Source organism: Nuphar pumila, chromosome 7 (assembly GCF_984573655.1).
Source record: "Nuphar pumila chromosome 7, dmNupPumi1.hap1.1, whole genome shotgun sequence".
NCBI classification, from domain to species: Eukaryota; Viridiplantae; Streptophyta; class Magnoliopsida; order Nymphaeales; family Nymphaeaceae; genus Nuphar; species Nuphar pumila.
Genome location: NC_143255.1, coordinates 53,676,574 through 53,692,416, shown reverse-complemented (window position 1 = coordinate 53,692,416; position 15,843 = coordinate 53,676,574). Strand labels below are relative to the sequence as shown.

The 15,843-nt window shown below is 35.7% G+C and overlaps 1 protein-coding gene across 1 annotated transcript; it reads right to left on the bottom strand.

Moving 5' to 3' along the window:
* Positions 1–846: 846 nt before the first annotated feature.
* LOC149832280 (pescadillo-like protein) lies at positions 847–15,831 on the bottom strand. Its single transcript, XM_090012408.1, has 14 exons — positions 15,770–15,831; positions 15,570–15,655; positions 14,608–14,736; positions 13,443–13,562; positions 13,213–13,338; positions 6,525–6,609; positions 6,299–6,409; positions 4,992–5,085; positions 4,568–4,827; positions 4,273–4,380; positions 2,575–2,696; positions 1,751–1,967; positions 1,441–1,659; positions 847–1,201 (listed from the first exon to the last, which is right to left on the bottom strand). The coding sequence occupies exons 1-14, from the start codon at positions 15,791–15,793 to the stop codon at positions 1,121–1,123; spliced, it is 1,782 nt and encodes a 593-aa protein (XP_089868534.1). The 5' UTR covers positions 15,794–15,831; the 3' UTR covers positions 847–1,120.
* Between the last annotated feature and the right edge of the window lie 12 nt (positions 15,832–15,843).

The window sequence follows — 15,843 nt, the reverse complement described above, 5'->3', positions numbered from 1 at the left end:
TTAGCATTCTGGCGCCATCTTGCTAGTTCCTTGCCAAGCTAACATTAAAAAACTGGCAATCAACTGGTTGAGTTTTATTCGATCACATTTGAGTGTGACATTGATGCATTTGTTGGTTCGCACGGCGTCTGAACGAATAACGCATCCAATTGCATCTCCGCCAGATATTGACAAAGGTGCATATCAATGTTGTCAGTATTGGTGCCTATCGGCGCAAAAAATCGAAAAGATACTAACCTGAATAGGCTATTTTTTAATAAATATAAAAAATGCTTAAAATTATTTTTTAAAATATTATTTTATGGCTTTAACACATGTCACATTCTGATTGACACGAAATATTTTTTAATTATAGTTTCCCAGAGAATCATGCAGTGGGCGGTTGGGGTTTCATGTAGAACTGGAGCTTGGCTGGTAGCCATGCCAAGTTGAGTTCAACATCACAAGTTGGTGAAGGAGCCAACTTAAAATGTTTCGGCGAAGCTACCCACCCTAACCCATGGCAGGGACATTTATATTCTAAACATATCTTGTTATCAGTTGAAATCTTAGTTTTCATAAGCGGTCTTGTTATTATAATCATTAATTATGGTAGGCTTTGCAGCCTTGGCCAAGGTAACCCCGTATCATGTTGTGAAGAATACTTGACTTGTCAAGACTTTGAATATGATGCAAGCACCCAATATGATACCGCACTTGGCACAATGAGAAAATAAACCAGGCAAACTTTGCCTCATCACGAGTTTCTCGTGTCATACGAAGAGACTGTAAATGTGTTAGCTGCATATGCATTTGCGTGCACACGAGAGAGAGAGAGAGAGAGAGAGAGAGAGAGAGAGAGAGAGAGAGAGAGAACCACTCTCATTAATCAAGCAGTATCTCTAACTTCCAAGTAACAAAAAACTTAATGATAAAACTCTAGGCCAACCTGAGTGACTCACGGGCAACCTCGTCAAAAAATGTAAGTAGAAAAAGAAGAGGGAAAAAAAAACTGAACAAAATTTTACTAGAGAGAGAGAGACTACGTCGGACTTCCTTTGCATTGCTTCCTCTACTAATAAACCTTTATCCGCTTTCTGTGTAATGATTAACAAACAAACATCAGGATGACCAAGTTACTTCATCCCTTGTTGGCTTCCTTTGCTTTCCTTTTCCTCTCTTCATAAAGATTAACCTTCGACTGTTTCCTCTCCTTGCCGATCTACAACAAAGGAATTAGTGAGCAACCGCAGCTACCACTTATGCATATTAACTATATAAAATTATAAATTCAGACAACTCTCTTTCCACAAAAAAAAAGGAAACTTTTAAGATGAAACAAACCATCATTTCTCATCACACATAAAAACATGCAAGCATACAGAAAGATTGCAGGCAAGTGCAGCAAAGAACATTTGAATAGCTATTGCTAAAATTTCCTACAACTCGTAAAGTGATTACCTTCATGGCCTCAAGAAGCTTTCTCTTTTTCCGAGACATCATAACTTCTTCCATAGCAACCTCAACAGTTTGCTTGGAAGCTGAGGATTTTTGTTGGTTGGCTTCAATGTCATCGTTCTCGGGGGTCTGCACTTTCTTTGCTGATAAAGATGCAGAGTAGGTAATGCCTTGTAGTTCCATTTTAAGTTCATCATGGTACTGCTTCTCAAGCTTTAACATCTAACAACGTGATCAACATAGACAGCTATTATTAATTCATTCACCATTTACTCTTTGACAAAGACACCCAAATACAGATATCTGGTTCTACCTCCTTTTTCTTCTCAGCTGCTTCATTGGCTTCACTCCTGTCAGCAACGCCCTCCATCAGTAGACTTTGTGGATTATACAAGTCTTTGTCATCAATGTCCGGCATGGGTAGGACTTGTTTGGCAGCAGCTTGCAACTGCTTGATGATCTGTGCATACTCGGGCACATAGCCATCGGCTTCATTATCAACAAAAGGTGACAAATGCGGTGGTGGTACCCTGTTTCATTCTTAAAATCAGAAAGGCGAACAAAATTTTGCCCATATGGAACCTACAGTTTGAACCAGAAAACGCCACACCATGACAACTTGACAGAACTAAAGAATAGCCGCAGCAATTGTGCCACAGAAGGACAGAACCAAATAAGCTGTGACGAAACAAACAGAAGCATAATGGGTTAAAAATTCTGGTCATTAGTAGTAACTGATGTCACATACGTTGCATGAGTTCCCTATGAAGCCCAAGAAAACAAGAAAATGAAACCTTGACCGAACAACAGGTTGCAAATGCAACAGCAAAAATAAAATAGAACCAAGAAAACAAACTGAAAGCTGTTGAGTGTCTATATCAGTTTCATTTCTAGGTAAAACCTAATACCCAATATCTTATGCCTCTTGGCATTCAATTTTGCTTGACAAAATGAAGGGGAAAAAACAGTACGGAAATTAAAGATCAAAGCTGGAGCAAGTGAACATTTCAAACACTTTGTCAAATGACTAAATCTTACAGCATATACTGCAGACCCATATCTAGGATCATATTCTTAGCTACCAAACTCTATGTGCAAGATATCCACATTTCATATTTGTAACTTGCAAGCAAGTACCTTCCCACCAAATAGCCTTCTGTTGGTAAAATAAGCCGAGCATTTACACAGTCATACACCCACTGTGGTTGAACATATTCTCTAGAAAGGAACATGTGGCCTTGGCTTGGTCTATCCACTATCTGCATTTAAGCACCAATAGGTTACATAAAATCCTTGGGATGAAATCCATCAATGAGAAAATAGAACAGGCACATATGTATCTCAAATATTCCAACAGAGAATGCACAACTAAATGATCTTCGCTGCATTGATATTCCAACAGAGAATGAGCAACTAAATGATCTGCATTGATTGTGTTACAGCTAACTATGACTATCTTTGAAGAAAGAGCCTGAAATGGGTTGACCTTCATAGCTGTCGTGACAAGGTTGCCTAACCACAAAAACAATATTGAAAAAAAATTGTTTAAGCTACACCAGCAATAGCTGGATGTTTAAGAGACCTTGTCATGTAGTCCCATTCAGGCGCCTGATCTCTGGAGACAGTTGCTAAAACATTTGGGCTTCATTGAAATTTGACTATTTTTAGGGGCTGCTTGTTTCACCCTAAATGGTGGGAAGGTAGCCCACTTTCAGGTGAAAGTGGGGCCACTTTCTGTCTTGAGGTGAAACGAATGCCCTAGTGAGAAAGAAGCCATGCGGCCCACAAATTAATGGGGGAAGGCCATTTTGCCAGCAAAATCAAGTTGCAGCCCTGGCTTGTTGAAACAAACGACCCCTTAAGGTTATTTGTGTACAAGTAGTTTGAATGTCAACATGCTAGATGCTAAGTCACACAGGTGCGAGTGCGGGCACGGATGCGGCACTTTAAAAAAACTTGGGTGCGGGGGTGCGGGGGTGCGGGGAGGATATATATATTTTAACAGTTTTAAGTTAACACCATGTGTATTTGTGTGCATTTATGTATTTATATATATAATATAGATAAAAATGGACTAGATTAGGGTTAACTGAATCCACTTTTGGATAGAAATGGACCTCAATGTGGTTGACTTCACCTAACACAAAGGAAGCTGTGTCCAAGTGTCGCACCTGCCTGAGTGTGGGTGCGGTGCCCTGTTAGAAGAGTCCATGTGACATAGGCTAGATGCATGCAATGGCATTCATTCACAGCCTTTAAAATTAAGAAAAACTTTTAGGGAGATCAGAGACAATTATAAAACTTCAAGTATTAAAACCCTGCCGAGTAAGGAACTATAGCATACATATTGGAATAGATTGCATTTTGAGAGATCCTGAATAAAGACAAACTCATTCAAAAGGGCTTCTGCTTGCTCGGTGAATACTTGGTAGAAAATATGATTTCTTGGAACTGTGGCTTATTCATTCTTAAATGGGTACTGAACAAGAAGTTTTTACTTGCCCAATTTCTAATTGATCATGCTATCCATTCATTCGAATATAAATAATTATTTGTTCTTTCACCATGAGAGGGGATGATTAGCCTCCCTTCTCATGGTTATTTCTTCCTTCTCAACCTTATTTTATACAGCAGAGTTACATATAAATGGAAACTGAAAAATTCTCTACATCCAATAACCACATGGTGGCAAAAGACATGCACCACAAATATTTTCAACGGCAACAAGAAATAATTCTAAATTATGAACACAACAATTCATGGACTATCAGAAGAGAAACTAATATTAGTTGAATCACAACTCAATTACAAGCTTATTGAAAACAACAGGTATACCTGATGGGTAACACTCTCATCAGTTTCACTAAAAGGAGAGGCTTCACCATCCCATGAAACAACACCTCCAAAAGCTGGAATTACAAAAAGCAAGGACTCCCTAGGTACCTACATATTTGAATAATAAGTAAATTAGCAATAAGAAACTAGAAAGTCAAAAACTACAAAAGAATGAAGACAAAAGTAAATCAATCAAGTGCTACAGATTTATAGGAAACCACAAGGTAGCATGACCTTTTTCTTATCAAAAAAAGAATGTGGGGTACAACTATCAAACTAAGACAAATTTACCAACCTCCCTGCTTAGGAAAAATTTTAGATTCTTGAAGAGTGTTTTGCACTCTTTTCTATCAGTGTCGTCACCGTCATCCTCATTAGCAGTTTCCTCCATGAGATGTGACAATGCTCCAGGTCCATTGGCAGGAAGCTGATTTTGAAGCAAGGCCAACCTTAGCTCGGATTCACTAGTTTCTGGTTGCTTTTCACCGGCCTCAGGTTGCTCTGAGGATGCAATTCTTGAACTAGCAGAAAAGTACCTCGATAATGCATACAGGTCTACAGAATATTTTAGACAAAACAACAATTAATTTGAGCAACATCAACTGTAAATTGACCATAGGATAAAAATAACTGAGTAGCTAACTATGAGAAAGGGCAGCAACCATTTGTGATAGTTACAAGTAACGAATCAGAAAACCTTGCCTGAAGAAATTCTATACCTTCTGCTAAAGCCTCCAATTGGGGATCAAGAAGTGGTGGATACTTCACATTTATGGAATGATAAAGCTTAAAATTAACAAATGCAAGAAGCGTCTGCAAAGAAAGGATCCAAACAATAAGATGATAGTTCAGCACGCAAACATGCAAACAATTCAGTTCAGAAATATGCAAAGATGCTCACAAAATATGCCATAAAGAGCTCACATCAGGTAAACTCTATGAATCCACAGAGCAATAAGGTATGCAAAAGGTGCACATGAAGCAACATCTGGATGAGTCTACTGCGAGTTGAGATTAGGAGTAAAATGTAGCTCAGTTGCAACAGAAGCAGCAAACATATCATGAAATGCATCTTGTCTAGAAAATGATTCAATGGTAATAGAAACAAGCATTGTATGGTAAATTTTGTCATTTTCTCTGTTGTATGGGGTTCCATAAAGAAAGAGCTCTGGCCTTCTGAATGGTTTCATAAAATGCATATGTCTAATCCCATCAAGCTACCATGTGCTGGCAGTGTTCTTTAACCCTGAAGACATATCATCATGTGAACAACCTAGATCTCCATCATGCCCCATTCATTACTTGAGATCACTTCCAACAAAAACCAGTGCACATCATGGTACCACTTGTATCTGAAATTAGTTTGCCTTACATAAAGTATAAGGTTACAACTTACAACTATGTATGCCATGAATACTTCTATGTCAACAAACTAGCCCCTCTAATTTCATAAAGCTGAAGCTGTTTGGGACATCCCAAGTCTAACATAGCTACATGGTTTGCTACAGTACTAAATCAGATGAAAAGCAGAGATGGCAGTTTCAAGCAACATATCGGCGAGCAGCTGATTCAGGAAAGGGTGATGACAAACAAATTTCACCAATAAGTGGCAAAAGTCCTTACAATCTCAAAGGCATAAAAAATGAGCTCCTTGCCTCAGGATGAATCATCAGACAGACATACATCCGTAACCTAGATGCACAAAAGGTGGCCAATTTTTCCTTCAAAATGGACTAAAATGTATCCCCGCATTCTATTTGTCTTGTTACTCTATGACGGACAATTAGAATTTGGAAATTCTTATTCGTGATGATTGTCACCGCTTTAGGATTTTCTATTCCCCTCCAACCCCATAATATTTTTTCCCTCTTTTTTGCTAAAATAAGTTCTCAACACTTGACAAAAATTAGAATTCATAATCGACCTTTTCCCTTGAATAAGTTCACACCACTTAACAAAAAATTTAGAATTCCAATCATGAATTGGGAAACAAAAATTAATGCATTTTTCACATCTAAATTACAACCTCGTAAAATTCTAAAAAGGTGAGCATGACTTTGAAGTCCACATCATCTGTCAAAACTTGCTGGCGTGAATGAGGAGTCAGCCATGTTATCTTCTGACCTTCAACCTCAGCCTGTTGAGTGGTACATATCACATGGTTAGGGATATAATAAATTAACTTTTCAGATAGATTTGCTAAGGGATGACAATGCCATAAACATTAAAGCATGCTGATGACAAAGAATTACCTGATAGTATATGCCTTTCACAGAGATGAAAGTCTTCCTCAAACTATGAGTTCGAGAGATATATGCCTGCCACTCATGACTCGACCTAAATAAAATGAAAGGTCATACCTCCGAAATAGTTATGAAGGGAATTACAAAATAGCTTTCTGAAAAAGCACTGAACTAAAAAGGATTGAAGTAGAAGCTGAGATGCCTACATATTGTTATAAGCAAGGCAAATGCCCTTGGGTTAACAGAAATGCAGGATAGCAGAGCCAAGATGCAAATTATGATTACAATTAATGCTTCAAACCACACCCCAACTAGCACACCAAAAATGAATAACATTCAAGCATCAGAGTAAAGCTATCAGCCCATATCACTCCTCCTATATTGGATACAATGTTGCTAAAACGCGCCTCAAGGCGCACCTCGCCCCAAGGTGAGGCCCCTTTTGCCTTGAGGCGCTAAAAAAAAGCGCAAATTGACTGAGGCATACACCTCAGGGTGAGGCACGACCCAATTTTAAGGGAAAAATAAGGAAGCCCAACCTTAATTAGGGTCAGGCCTCCTTGCTTTTCTCTCTCGCTCTCCCTCTCCCTCTCTTTCTGTCTCTCTCTGCCGAGAAGAAGGTTATTCTCGCCCTCTCCCTCTCTCTCCACCGATAGGTAGTCTCTATTTTTGTACTGTAGTCATTATTTTTTTTAGTGTTAGCCTTTTTTTTATATCTACCAAGTACCAACACTGATACTGTACTCTCTTTTGTTTAGAAAAGAAATGCATTTTTGTGAGATCAATCATGAATAATAGCAACATACAGCACTTTCATATGTTTTTCCCAGTATGAGAAACCCATCTTCTAAATGGAATTGTGAACTAATGTAAGTTAATTACCTTTCAGCAGATGCACGTTAATTCCTGTCTTTAATCCTTTATCATAAAAAAGAAAAAAAAGCATACAAAATTTGTTATCATTTCTTATCAAAAAAGAGAACCGCCTCATCCTCCAAACTCTTGAGTTATGAGATCCTTCTTGCATTGAGAGGACTTCAATATCACTTCAGATTTTACTTTTACTGGAGGTTGAGATTTGCTACTGCCTACGCCAAGGTTTCATCACATTCAGGCTTCAATATGATTACTTCCAAGTTAAGCCCAAATCCTTGATTTTGACTAAGCAAGTTTCATCACTAATAAAGCTACCATTACTTCCTTAATGTCTCAAGAGCCAAATACCAACTGTACCCACTTTTATAGGTAAAGCAATTTGAAGTCAAATTCTCAAAAGAAAGATCTTTAGCAAAAAGAAAAGCGAAAAGAAATAATAATAATAATAATAATAATAATACAACCATCAGAATAACAATATAAAATAGTAGAATATACAACCACCATAAATAAAAACTGAAAACAAATACTTAAAATATACAAAATAGATGTTCATATTCTCTTTAATCTTTCTCTGGCATGGTTTAGGTGGTGGGATCTGTTTAGTATTGAGACCGTGAATTTTATCATGTTTCTTTTTTATCAGCTAGACTTTTAAATGCAATGTCATGTTATGTGCTTATGGTATTTTCAAGTTCAAAGTGTTATACAAATCTGATCTGATCACTTGTTTGTGTAATCTACGGTGATTCTCATTGATTATGAATTTGGATTCATATAATCATTATATAAAGCATTGGCTATTTTTTTTTAATTTTAATTTATTTTTTGTTATCTACTTCCATATTTGTGTTTTTATTTGTAATTGTAATTGATTTCTTGTTTTCGTAACTCTTTATTTATGATTTATATGTAAATTGTAATTGATTCTTTGCTTGTAAAACTCTTAGTTTTTATAGTCTTTTTTTGTATTGATTTTTGCAGCTAAACAATGAGAAGAGACGTAGAATGGGATCATGGAACTAAAGTTTCAAATCCCAAACTCGCAGGACATGTAATTTGCAATTACTGTAAAAAAGAGACTGCAGGTGGTTAAAACATCACTTAGCTGGGACAAGACATGGTGTAAGTGCATGCCGAGATGTTTCACCTGAATTGAAAAGGTTTTTTAAGAATCATCTAAGGGATTATAAGAAAAAAAAAACAAGAGGAACAAAGCAAATTAGAAGTTGGGGAGTGTTTCCGATAATGTGCCTGCATGCAAATGGGTTATGCAGTATGGCAAAAACAAGCACAACTGATCCCATCGACCAATTTATAAACAAAGAAGCACGATAGACTACAATTAATAATGCATTCAAAAGGGATGAGAAAAAACTTGTATGTCGTGCCATTGAAATTTTTCTATGCCAATGTCTTATCATTTAATCTTTGCAACAATTCATATTTTGCTACATTGCTAGAAGTTGTTGCAAATTATGGGGGACGGTTCAACCTTCTTACCACGAGATCAGAACGTGGATTTTGAAGGACTAGGTAGATTCTACTCATAAAATATTGAAAGAGTTCAAGAAAGAATGACCAAAAGTTGATTGCAACATTATGACAGATGGTTGGACAAATAAAAATGGAAGAAATTTAATTAATTTTCTTGTGAATAGCTCATCAAGGACAATATTTTTAAAATCAGTTGGCATCAGTGAGATGAAAAAAACTACAAAAAATTTGTGTAAGTTGTTTGAAGAAGAAGTTAATGAAGTTCGTGAAGAGAATGTGGTGGAATTTATTATAAATAATGCATCAAATTGTGTGACAATTAAGAATAAGTTAACAGTAGGTAAAACATTTTTTTACACCATATGTGCAACACATTGGTTGGATTTGATGTTAGAAGATATTGAGAAAATATCAATTTTTAAAGATATAATAGAAAAGCCAAAAAATTACAAGCTAAATCTATAGTCATGCATGGATAATAAATTTGATGAAAAAGTTCACAAAAAAGAGAGAACTTCTACATCCAGCAGTCACTCGTTTTGCCACACATCAGATCTCACGTTTCATAATATTGGATGTTACAAGAAAGAGTTAAAGTAGATGTTATTGTCTTAAGGTTTTAGATTATCTAATTACTACAAAAAGCTCGACACTGAGAACATTGATTATATTGTTCTTAATGATCATAAGTTTTGGGCGGCCATATCATTTCGTTGTTAAATTGTTAGTGTTTATATAAATCTTTTGATGTTGACATGATGTTAAAAATTTTTATTGTAAGAGATTTTATTACTTATTTTTATATTGAATGCTCATATTTTATTTCTTAGACATTGACATAGACCAAGTTGTTACATTAATGTTACTTTTACATGTTAATCTCATATTTTTTGATATTTATTTGAGATTTTCTATTTCTCATTGGTTGTTGCTTCATCAATAAAAATTTCTTCTATTTATTTATACTTTTAGATATTTTTTATAAAGTTTTTTAAGTTAATTTTTTTTTTGAGGCTTACGCTTTATGCCTTGGTTTTTTATGGAGCGCCTCACTACGCCTCAACACATTTCACAACATTGATTGGATATATTACACCATCTATTAATTTTATTAGTGTTAATTGCATGGACCGCACTAAAAAAGAGCACCATGCAGTAATGCACACAATGCATAAGCCAAACATTCAGGTCCCCACTTTCGAGATCCATCTAACAAGGATTAGCTGCTTAAGAATATTCAATAAATGTCGTTTTCGTCCTCTAGAGATCAGTATTTAAGAAAAAGGCAATGGTATATGGATGTAAGTCTTACCTTGGTACTTCTGAACAAGTGTTATTAAAAACATGCCTCAAGGCACAAAAAAGCGTGCCTCACCTCAAGGTGAGGGCCTTTGTGTCTTAAGGCGCAACATAAAAGCGCAAATGCCTTGAGGCGTATGCCTCATATGCTTTGAGGCGTATGACTCGGGGCGAGGCACACCTCAAGTTTTTGGTCAAATGGGGGAATTAGGGTTAATATATCCGGGTCGGGGCCCCTCATTCTTAAGGTCGGGGGCCCTTATTCTGTCGCTCGTCTCTTTGCTCTCTCACTCACAAGCTCGTCTCTCTGCTCTCTCCCACTCACCCGCTCATCACAGTCTCTCCCACCTCTCTCATCTGTCAGAATACGAAGAAGAAGAAAGGTAAATTTTTGATGATGCATTTATGTTTCTTGCTGATTTTATGTTTTTAACTTGTACCTTGGATAGACTAGTTTCTGCCTTTCCATTTGCTCATGATAGTGTGTTTGTCTTCTCAGTGGTGTAATTATGGAAGTTAATGCAACTAGTTTACATAAACCCCATCCGTGTATTTATTTTTATTTGTATTTTGGGCGGGTTGGGGGACTGGTAAATGAACCAAACAACTCATGACTCGGCTTGCTTTAGCTTGTCACGAGATCGGCTCATATGTATATATTGTAATACCCACTAGGGCTAAAATAGTCTTTTCACATGTATATACGCATATCTAATAGGGACATGCTTTTTTCATTTTCTTTTTATTTTGAAAGAGGGGTCCACCATAGAGACATTGGACCCCTCCAATGGTCAAAAATATGACCGTTGTAGGGGCTCCAACGACTCTATGTGGAGCCCCTCTTTGGTTCTTTTTGTGTATAAATAAGGGGCTTTGCCCCTTTCATTTTTTAGCTCTCTCTCTCATATTGTGTGTGTTAATCAATTGCCACATTGTGGCTTATTGTATTTTTGCCTATTAGTGGCCTATTATTTGTAAGCTTGTGCATCTCTTAGTCACTTAGTGACATTATCCTTTTTATAAGTGTTTCATTATAATTTGTACAAGTGCAACTGTTTTATAATTGATTATCAATGATTTGAAATTATTGGTGCATACAAAACGGAGGAATAGACTTGAACAAGAGAAGATGAATGCATTGATTTTTATAATATACAATATGAAATTAAGAGAGAGAAATATAACGAGGGCTACCAAAGACCCTATATGTCTAAATCATATAGACTATGACGATGAGTGGATTGTGAAAAAGGAAGATCCAGTGTTGCCTAGTGATCCCAATTGGTTGGGGAATTCATGGTTGGATTTGAACTTCAACATAAATACCATTGAGCATATGCTTATTGAAAAAGTCACTTCACCTCATGATTCACAAAGTGGTTCTAAGCACGACAAGTCTTCAAGAGATCCAGGTAAAGATATATTCCTTTTACCTTGCTATGAATATAAATGTATTTTTTAATTAAATTAAATAAGTATTTAATACATGATTTTTTATTCAAGGAAAAAGAAAAGCAAAAAAAGTGACCAAGAATGTAGAGGAAGAAAGTGCAGATGATGAAGAGTTAGAGAATGAGGATGAAGAACCTATTTATATGGATTTCTAAGATGATGACATTAAAGACTTAGATATTGATGATGACAAGACATAAAAAAAGCCTAGGCCCTAATTCATATCATAGGGCTACGGGCATTTATATGTTTTTTGGGTCTTTCATTTGTACTTGTGAATGTTAACACTCTCATTTTGAAGAGTTTTTGACAAATATATTAACATTTGGCTGTTAATGTTAAATGCATTTTTTAATTATGACATGATGTTGTTAACGCTAATATGCATTTTATTGTTAATGTTAATTTTTTATTGAATGAATGCTCATATTTTATTTCTTAGATATTTACGTAGATGTTATTGCATTAATGTTACTTTTACATGTTAATCTCATATTTTTTTAGTATTTATTTGAGATTTTTTATTTCTTGTTGGTTGTTGCTTCATCAATAAAACATTTTTTTTTATAATTTTAGATATTTTTTTTATAGTTTTTTTAAGTTTTCAAAAAAAAATTGAGGCTTATGCTTTACACCTCGAGGCTTACGGCTTGCCTCAGATTTTGGTGGAGTGCCTCGCTATGCCTCGATGCTTTTCACAATACTGTTCTAAACTAAGCAGCTATAATTATTTAAAAAAAATTATAAGAATAAGAAGAAATTGAAAAACATAAGTGTTTCAGAATGCACGAATAAAACATGATTTTAATGCTTTCAACACTATAAAAATTATAAAATATGCCTCCCCGCCTAGGCTTCCCATGCACAAACTTACTGCCTAGGTGGGGAGGCATATTTTATAATTTTTATAGTGTTGAAAGCATTAAAATCATGTTTTATTTGTACATTCTGAAACACTAATGTTTTTCAATTTCTTTTTATTCTTATGTTTTTTTTTTAAATAATTATATTCTTTTGTGGGTTTTTAGAAGATGCAGCTAAACAAATATTTTTAGATGGATAAAATGTTAGAAATGTAATTATATTTTAATGGTTTAGCTTCATTTATGATTTATGTATTTTTTTAATTTGTCGTTTAGCTTCATAAATTGTGTTGAATATGTATTTTATATTATTTTTAAGGATTTATTGTAATTTTTTAACTTTTTTGTCTCAATTAAGCCGACTAGTCCTGATTAGGCTCCAACTAAGCCTTTTAGGGGACCAGCCTGGTGCCTTTGACTACATAGCCATTAAGGCAACAAGAGAAAGTATGTTTTACATTGTTATCAGCAATGCAAACATAAGACAGCACAGTATCTCATGAATTTCTACAAGAACTTATAAGCTAGCTCAACTATGTGTGTGTGGGGGTATTTTACTGGGTAACACTTACAGGTTCACTGAAAAGCATGCAACACTGGACGATCAATACCCTTCACATGTTTTTTTTCCGATGGAATACTTTTAATATCGAACACCATAAAAATACAAAAACTAAATACTAGGCATTGACAAGGTTTATGGAAACCACCTTCGACAGTTGTGAATGCGCTTTACTTCAATGTGTTCAGACTCTGATGCAGGCAAGGCAGCAAACAGATGGACCATTGTGAGACAATCATCCAAGTCACGGAGTGCATCAATAAAAGTAGGATATCTGCATGAATATTTATGAGATTAGATAAAGGTATAATTCATGCTTTTTTGAAGATAATTGAACATTCAAGAAGCATAGTAACATAAACAAAAGGAAATCATCACCTTTCCTTTATAAGCCCATCAAGGTTGTATGTTGGCTTGCGTTTGATGAGCTGATCTGCTAGTTTCTTGTTCTTCTTTGCCATAGCTTTTTTGACTTTCTTGTCATGTGCCCTGATTTCTCTGCAACATTCAGAAGGGAAAAGCTATTTAGCATATATTAGCAGTCAGACCATGTCAAAGAGGGTAAACAGAAAAACCAAACAAGCAGATAGGATCCAACTTCAAAGGTCTGTGTGCGGAGGCAAGACTTATATGTAATGAACCCAAAAAGCAATTTCTTAAACAAAAGCCTAAGTCTAGCAAGCTGATACATGAAGGTTTACAAAACTACCCAGCCCAACTACAGATTGAAGAACAAGGCCCCCACCAAATTGTTACATTTTATTCCAGGCACATAACTATCAGTCAAAAAGTGGAACAGCACTCAAACTTCAAGACTTTAAATGTGACATTATTCAAAGCTCCCAGAAAGGCAGAAAGAAAGGCATGATGTTTAAATGAATACAACCATTCCGATAGGATCCTGCCTGTACAAAACATTTTTGTGTGAATGACTGACTGGCTAATCAGACAAATGTGAAAATATCATTGCAAAGAGAATGAATAAGTTAAAATATAAAAACGCAAATGATCACTACTGATATTAAGCAGGTCTCCTTATCAGTAAATAGTGAGATGCTATGTCGTCCAATTATTATATAAGATTGATTTTGTCGGTTCTTTTAATATTTTATTCCTTGTGCATTGAAGTAACAAAATTTACACAAAGATCAAATATTGTAGCTAATTCAATAAAAGTGCAAAGCTCTTCAATGCCAGACAGGGATAGATTAATTTACAACAAGCAGTACAAGGTCCCCAACTCCTTTAAAAATCCCATCAGGAGTCATTAAATCTACTGCGAAACCTAAAAAGCAAAATTCCCTTTAGTCAAGCGTAGCACATCCAAATTATACTGTTACAACTATCATATGTCTAGATGACCAACTTTGAACAACTACAAGTTGGCAATCCTACAATCAGCTCAATCTCACAAATCTAGCAAAGAATCCTCAACAACACCCGTTGATAAAGAGCTTCAACTATCAATAGAACATTTCCAATATGGTTGAGCTATAGCTGTTTACAGTATATTAAACATTACATTTAGACAACAAAAACACACCTGAATTTCTCCCGAAGTGGTTCATGAGCAAGGAACAGTATATCTTTCATATGATAGTAGGTCTTGTGGTTCCCTTCCGTTTTCTTCTTCGGTTCCCTTGGGAAAATTCCTTTGAGTATGCATAGCCGCCTTCAAAACGTAAATAGTAAATAGTAAATATGTTGAGCATGAATATAAGAAAAACAAATGGTTAAAATTCTAGTCGGATGAATAAAAGTAACATGTAAAACAAAAAAAATCGACGATAGAGCAAATGCGTCAACTAGAACAAGAAAAATTCGAAATCCCAACAAATACATAGCCTATCAGATAACCGCAACGACAGCAGAACCAAGTAATTTTAAAGAACATAATATACGAATACGGAGAAATAGTGAAGAAAATAAAGACCCAACCATAATATAACAAAGGGTGGGATAGTGAAGAAAACGATGACCAAAAAAATCATCATCATAACTGATCACCAACATAACCAATGAATAGAAAAAAAATGAAATTTGCATAATCAATACAGTGTTAAGATCAAACTGAACCATACACCGTGAAAAATACATAAAAACCATAAAATAATCTCCTTGAACAATCTCACTAAAAGAATACGAAAAATGAAACGGCTTCTTGCACTGAAATAAGTTAAAAACACAATTTTGGACTAAACAATTTCCGTATATAAGCAGACCGAGCATACCCAATTCAAATTAAGCCCTAAAATACTAAATGAAAAAAAAAACACACACATCGCTCAGGAACCATAAGTTAAAAAACCAACAACTTGAACACCAACAAACCTCTTAAACTCCCTAGAATCAAAAGTCACCGAGAAAACAACCAACAAACTTAAAACTCTAAACCCTAACAAGACCCATGGAACCAAGACACAGAACCTTCAGAAGCCTACACTAAGAGGCCATTAAACCCACCAAAAAAATAAAACACATTAAAAAAAGTGAGAGGGGACAGACCTGAAATTGGAGAGGCTGGTCTGCAGGAACCTGACGGCTTTCGTTCTGGTGATGTACTTCGCCGCATTCCCCTCCTTCTTCTTCCCCTGAAATAGAAACCACCATCGATCCGACCCATTAAGAATTTGCAGAACTCACTCTATACGGAAAAAACCAGACAATAAATTCAGGGAAAAACGATAAAGGAACGGAAAAATTACCGGTGGTCTATAGTGTTTCGGCATGTCTCTCTCTCTCTCGCTCTCTTCGTGCGTACTCAGAGGGAAGCGAAGCA

Coding starts and splice junctions, on each gene's coding strand:
- LOC149832280 (XM_090012408.1), bottom strand. CDS start 15,793: ATGCCGAAACACTATAGACCACCG. Junction 15,656..15,769: donor CGAAACACTATAGACCACCG/GTAATTTTTCCG, acceptor TTTCTATTTCAG/GGGAAGAAGAAGGAGGGGAA. Junction 4,828..4,991: donor ATTGGAGGCTTTAGCAGAAG/GTATAGAATTTC, acceptor AATATTCTGTAG/ACCTGTATGCATTATCGAGG.